The sequence below is a fragment of the Lepisma saccharinum genome, chromosome 8, assembly GCF_977018435.1.
Source record: "Lepisma saccharinum chromosome 8, izLepSacc3.1, whole genome shotgun sequence".
NCBI classification, from domain to species: Eukaryota; Metazoa; Arthropoda; class Insecta; order Zygentoma; family Lepismatidae; genus Lepisma; species Lepisma saccharinum.
This window is the reverse complement of record NC_139236.1, coordinates 78642103-78649492: the sequence shown is the minus strand read 5'-3', so window position 1 is coordinate 78649492 and position 7390 is coordinate 78642103. Positions and strand designations below refer to the sequence as shown.

The window sequence follows — 7390 nt, the reverse complement described above, 5'->3', positions numbered from 1 at the left end:
TCAGCATCACGCCCCTGACCGCCTTTACCCCCCAAGGTTTCCCCCAGGTACCCATGTTATTCGACGCTGGGTGGGCGCCGGGGCCGCTTCCACCGTTAGAAAACTTCCCGGATTTGAACCGGATGGGGATCGAACCCGGGACCTTGATCATGGTAGTCAGACGCGTTACCGACTGAGCCACCGCGGCCACATACAATATAAACACAAACACACCACAACTACTACACAATATAAACATAAACAAACTACACACCACAACTACTAAACAAGACAAACATAAATAAATTAGACAGCACAACTACTACGCAAGACAAAACAAACATACTAGACAGCACAACTACAACACAAGACACATACATATACATCACCGATACTACACAAGACAAACAGAAATACATTAGACAGCATAACTACTACTTATTAAGATAAACACAAACACACTAGACAGCACAACTACCACACAAGACAATCCCAACCACACTGGACAGCACACCTACTACACAAGACAAACCCACATACAAGCACACCAGAACTACTACACAAGACAAACACAGACACTACACATTATCTTTTCTCTTGTACAAATGTTTGTTGTTCTTTAATCTTAATTTCTGTAATTTACCTATCACTGATGATGTCAGGATAGTAACTAACCTGTATATACTTATCTTAAAAGGGCTGTTACCATGGCAATTACGGGTGTGTTTTGTCTTGACTTTGAAAGTTCGGGCTCGGTTTTTAAATAGAGTGATCAAGTTGAATTATAAAAAGTTTAATTTCTTTGAGTGACATGGATTATATGTTAGGCATATAAGTATTTAGTTTGCAAAGAAGTAAAATAGACTTCCTTTTTCTTAGTGCAAACTTAACTTTGATTTTATTTGACGAACTAACAGAGAAATATTACCCCATACCCTGAGAGGCATCACGCGATTGCTTTCGAGTCTTTCATGTGAACTTATTATTTGCTCTTTTAGTTAAATCATGTTCTTTTGACTAAAGAACGTGTCAAATGGCAAGTATATTCGTTACATGAAATATTAACCACCCACGTAAAGTTGCTGCACCATATTAAGTGTCCCAATAAAATGTATACATCCTTTGAACGAATATAACGTCAGTGCTTATTAAGATAGTTACTTTTTTTTTATATAAATAAAGAAGGACCTATGGTTCAGTGGTATCGTCCTCGCCGTGTAATCAAGGGGTCCCGGGTTCGATTCCCTGTGGAGGCACATAGTGGTTCGGATCCCACTTTAAACTGTATGTCCAGTTTCGATTAGCCTATATGTGCATAAAGTGGATTTAAAACAACAATTCAATTCAAGATTTAAAATAATCTACAGACATGAATATTTTTCCCTGTCAACGCCTGTTTTCAAACTGATACCCGTTCTGAGAACCTAAGTTGTACGTGACCCAACCCGGAAGAAATAAATAAAACATTACCAAATTGCCTCAAAGCGATAAGTATTTACACGAGTCGGTACCACTGCCTATCAAATCGATTAAAAGTCTTGCAGGCAGCTAATTATCACAGCTCTACCATCCAATCCTAACCTTTCAATAAAATTTAAAGCATTTCCACATCGTACTTCTGTAACTGCATTATGTAAATGTAGATATTCTCGTTAAATTAATATTTCAAAGGCAAATAAAAAAGAGCTCAGTTTGAATTAATAAACGCGCGCGCGCCAACCGTCAATTTCCTTTGTAATGTGGAGTCGTTACGGAATTTCATCGGATGCAAAACTGACTTTCCCCCCGGTTCTGATTTACGAGCGTCCTTCAACTAATTGAATCATTTATGTGCTGAAATTTGGCCTACATATAAAAGTCACCTCCACATCAAGAAAGATCAGTCTACTTTGTATTTCTCTTTGTGGTCAGTGCACATTTCTTGTTAACTGCAAGCATGAAGACACGGTGAGTTAGAAATATAGATTACTTTGTACTTACTCAAAATTAGTTTTTGGAGCGATATGCCCAAGCACTAAGTGTTTTATGGTTTTTGATGCATAAAATGCCTGTGCTCCGCACCAACCGCGCCAAGTGTATTTTTCAGAGTTTTGTTTGTATCCTCTCTGGATGCTAAGGTGAGAGGATTTTCGTGCAATAGCTAGGCTTCGTTGCATTCTAAATTTAGAACATACACGTTTATTGCAATACGTAATTTCTAATCAAGACTTGGGGTGTTGGTTCGATGGCTCCAAGTTCATTCATTTGGAATGTGGTAGTCGTGCGGTAGTCAAGCAGAAAGTAATTGAATACTAAAATTGATAAACGCTGTAAGTGCCACAAGAATTCAAACACCGTCTTCCACGTTAAACTGTGAAATGTGCCATGCTTGATAATGTGGTAAACGTGAAAAGTGGCTGGTAGCCCTCTAAGTAGTTCAAAGGGCGTGTAAAAAGGCACTAGTGTAAACGTTCGTACGGGCTGATGTGCTGAACGATGCGATTTCCCAACACTTTCGCTTTTGGCACTTACAACGTTTACCACTTTTAGTCCTCAATTGTAAAAGTAACTTACAATTACTTTTCAACTACCAGTAACTGTGACTCAGTTACTTCTAAAAGTAACTTTCCGAGCACTGCATCGAGTTTAATGTTTCAGATAACATTCTGGCAAAATAAACTTGTATTTATAGTTGTATACTTATGATTATAGTAGTCACAAGTAATATACATGGTGACAGGTGTATTACAAGTTGCTATTTCAGTATATTTTCGACTAACAATTATCCAACACACTCTTCTTTCTTTTATCAAAGTTGGGCCCCACCCAAGGAAAATCCTGGCTACGTTTGTGGTACGTCGACTTGATCGATATTCCTCTTATACAATCAATACAAGACCAGTCCTCAATGATACATTGTTCCAAAATCTATAATTTTACTGAAGTTATCATGGTCGTAAAATTGCGACCATATCTCCCTTGCGACTCATACTATTCGCGATTAAAATTAACCGATATGCCATCTGCCGGGATTTTCAGGAAGTACTCTAAGTAGGATACGTTGTGTTGAAGTCGTTTAAAGCATGGTGAATATGCGAGAGAGTAAGGTCTACTGTTCAGGTTTTTTTTTCTCTAAATAGTTTTATGGGTCAGAACAAATTAAAAGTTTTCATGTGTTTCACCCCGTAGAATCAACAAAATGAAATTTGTTAATAAATCAGGGAAAACGTAATTGACAGAAGATTGGTATGGGGGATATAACACTGTAATTCGGCAAGGAAATTACGAAGAATGCACGAGTCTGCTTACTTTATTTTTCGAGAGATAAATATATATTTCCATGAAAGTAAAGTTTTAAATTGTACTTTATAAATAAAGCTTTTTTTTTTCGAAAAATCATGAAGCGTCTTACCAAATGCGTCCATGTATTACCGGTGTTACGTATGTGTGAAATTTGGAACAGGTGCAAGTCGATTAAGAGGGAAGATGAAAATAGTTTGAGAATGAATTAATGTCAAATGTAACCAGAAAAAAAGTGGACATGCTAATGTTACTGTTTCATTCAGTACGATGTCCTTTTTCAGTGAGTATAGCCTGGTCATGAAATCGTGAATATTATTATTAAACCAGTCTTTCTCTTTCGAGAAAGAACTGCAACGATATGTTCGCAATTTTCTCCCGTCCCAGCTTTTCAAGTACAGGTCAATTTCAATTCCTTTATTTTCAAATAATTTCCGAGAACCCCAGTTACAAAAAACGTGCAGATGGTACAGCACTGCTTTGGACAACCAGTGCGTATACATAGTCTCGTCTGCATTTTCCATGTTATTTTTGCCTATCATAATTAAATGCTTCGTTCTCAGTACAGCATCACGTTTGTTAGAGTACCTGAAATTCACATCGTATTCGCAATATTTAAAAATAAAGCGTAATTTAAACGTTTTCTACCATACCAGCCATGACAACGCGCTGCTATTTTGTACTACTGTTGAATGTAAACAAAGATTCATCCTACTTAGAGCGGCCATATTGGAAGCGACACTAGCGCTCAGGTGGTAATTTTAATCGCGAATAGCGCCGCGATGTCTGTGCCCTTGGAAATAAGCAAACAACATGCTTTTCAAGTAATTTAAGCACGCGATTTCTACCAGCGCTACCGTTCCCAGGCCAGAGGTGCAAATATGGCGGTGGATCAGTAAACCAGACCAATGATTGCAAAGAAACTTTTCGATGGGGTGACCCGTAATAGTGCATTCAGAAGCCGGGTGTGGATTCTCTCAGGTTGTTCAATGTCTCTATGGTGATAAAATCGATACTGAGGTATCATTCTTAAACAGGGAAGGAGGAATTTAAGTTGGCCCACATTCTAAGAAAAATTTGAAAGGTTTTCTTAGTTCCTTGTAGGACTGAAGAGAAATAGAATCACCACCATTCTCAGGGGCATTCCCTCTCCTGTCCTTACACCCCCCCCCCCTAGGTTGCGTATGTTTTGTCCTCAAACCTCTCTTCAAGTAATTTGAAAGCGTAATGGTATCCGAATATAACCTTCGATATTCGAAAAAATATTTTTCATATTTCACAAAATATTTTTAAAAATTCAAAAATTATCATATTCTGCCTCCTCGCGTAACGACTTGAAAACAGTGTTCTTGAACTGGAATATGAACTTGAAGGTTTTTAATTATTTCTTTTATTTACACAATTAGAATTGCTTCATCCCTTTTAGTGTGTGCTCGGAATTTAACAGTTGTCTATATGTGTGAATCCTGATAGTGTGCCACCTACCACCGCCTGCTACTTATGGTGTTTCAATTGCTTTCAGACATCCCTGTGACTAGTTGTGAAGTTTTTTTTAGAGTGGGGGGGTGTTAGACCCAAATCCCACCTTTAAATACGATTATCGTCTAACCATATTACCTTAACTCAAAATGGTTTTCTATTTCCATAATTTCAATTCTTGGAGTATCAGTGTGTTTGTTCACTATCAGCTGCAGATGACAAAACAACAGTTTTAACGCTTGTAGCTACATATTTGTTTTCTGTTTTCACAGGTTCAACTCTTGGACTATCACAACCTTGCTGTTGTTGGCACTTGTGGCGTTGTCTTCCGCCGTAACACCTCTGAAGGAAGTCTACCGCTGGAAAAACCTTGATTGGGAATTCCTAAACGACGAAGCACGAAGAATTGCCATCGACACTGGATTCTACACTCCAGTCAACAGTTTGCCAGTTGGAGTAGTACGCTGGCGCGACAGACTGTTCGTCACGGCACCACGATGGGGAGCAGGAGTTCCGGCAAGTCTGAACACGATCTCGCTCAACAAAAACACTTCTACATCGCCAAGGCTTCGACCTTATCCGGACTGGTCGTGGCATTTGGGGTTGGAGCAGTGCGAAGGGATAACCTCGGTGATAAGAATAGCCGTGGACCAATGCGACAGACTGTGGGTTGCTGACGACGGGGAGGTCAGCGGAACCAAGGTATGTCCTGAGCGTCTACTGGTCTTCGACCTCAACACAGATCGCGTGCTGGTCCGCGAGGACTTCCCGAAATCCGTTCTGGCCGGGAACACCAACATCGTGAACGTCGCCGTGGACTATCGAGGCAGTTGCGAGAACACGTTCGCCTACTTTGCGGACCTTGCTTCCGGGATCATCGTCTACGACTCGGCACAGAACAAATTCTGGAGACACAACCACAACTTCTTCTACCCAGATCCTTTCGCAGGCAGCTACGACATCGCCGGCACCACGTTCCAGCTCATGGGCGGTGTGTTTGGGCTCACGTTGTCTCCTGTAAGAGAAGATGGAGAGCGATTCCTCTACTTCAACCCTCTAGCTAGCCACAGGATCTTTGCCCTACCGACGAGACTTCTGCAAAACGATTCTTCGATCACTGGAAACTTCCGCGACATTTACTACACAGACCCCAAACTATCACAGTCAACATCCCTCGCCAGTACCAAGGACGGAGTCCTCTTCTATGGCCTCCTGAATCGTCTCTCAATTGCTTGCTGGAACTGGAAGAACCCCTTCGAGCCAAGATTCCAGCCGGAAATAGATCGGAATGAAACCAGCTTGCAGTTCCCAGGAGACATCGAAGTGGATAATGAAGACAATATTTGGATAGTGACAAACAGATACCAAAGATTCGAGACTGGCACAATGGATTGGAATGACGTCAACTATCGCATCCTGACTGTATCGGTAAAGGACGCCATAAAGGGGACGGCATGTGAAATACCAAGCCCTGGCAGTACCAATAAAATCTCCTCTATTGAACAAAAGTAATTCACCCTTTCTCACAGTGGCATTAACTTCATGACAATATATTTTTGTACTGTATACTTATACTATCCTGTCACTAATTTGTAAATACATGTTTATATTTATTAATCCTGATGTTATTTTCCCAAAATCATACCTGTCCAAACTATAGGACTACAAAGGCTAGCATTGAGTATACTATAATCATAATAATGTTTTTCAATCTGTGGGTCCAGATTGGGTATAGATCTTGTTAAGAAATATGAGTCCATGCATTAAAAAAGAATCAATATATACTCAAAGAATATTAACAAAAATATTTAAATTTAAAACAATTATACTAATAATAAACTATTAATAAATCAGGAACATCGCAAGTGAATATTTAGATTGTAAATTATAGAAATCTTGTAATAAATAAATTATATTGTTTGTCTTGTAATGACACAAAGGTGAAACTGTACTGAACCCTCCAAATGACAATGTATATATGGTTTATATGAAGTAAGAACATCAATATAATTGAAAACATTCATTTTGGAGAATTAAAAGTAATTTATAAAGGTCTAGAATATATCAATATTGTCAAAGCAAGTTATTTCTCAACTAAAATTTAAAAAAAACGTAAACTGAAAACATGTAACGCATATCGACAACTCCAGGTTTGTTTCCCAAAGTTCTATAACTTTAAAGTCCATCGTTCCGAAATGTGTTCACTGATTTCGCTCAAATAGGCTTGCAAGACCAGCTCTCTGGGGCATTTGAACACTACAAAAAGGACGTCTGCTCGAAAACTCTGAATTTACTACAGTTATCGTGGTCACAATATTGTGACTGGCTTCGTCTCCACCTCCTTACGCTGTAACATATCTGAGGATTTCGTTCCATAAGCTCAAAAAATGAAACCAGAACAGTTTTGAAAAAACCAAAGATGACCAAAAAGTATGGAAATGGGCATTGAGATTCAACTAGACGATTCCAACCATCAATTTCTCAATATGCTAACACAATAGTTATATAATGATTTTTTTGGTATTTTTCTTATTTTACGTCGTTTACCTTTTCAGGTTAACCTTGACGACAAGAATGAACGATAATTAGATGAAATTGATTAAGGGACACAGACAAATGAACGCCTGTGATTGGAATTCGATCCATGGGCGTA

The 7390-nt window shown here is 39.0% G+C and overlaps 1 protein-coding gene across 1 annotated transcript; it reads left to right on the top strand.

The window, feature by feature from the left end:
• Window positions 1-1915: 1915 nt before the first annotated feature.
• LOC145991851 (protein yellow-like) lies at window positions 1916-6260 on the top strand. Its single transcript, XM_083127891.1, has 2 exons — window positions 1916-1926; window positions 5010-6260. The coding sequence occupies exons 1-2, from the start codon at window positions 1916-1918 to the stop codon at window positions 6247-6249; spliced, it is 1251 nt and encodes a 416-aa protein (XP_082984017.1). The 3' UTR covers window positions 6250-6260.
• Window positions 6261-7390: the final 1130 nt, after the last annotated feature.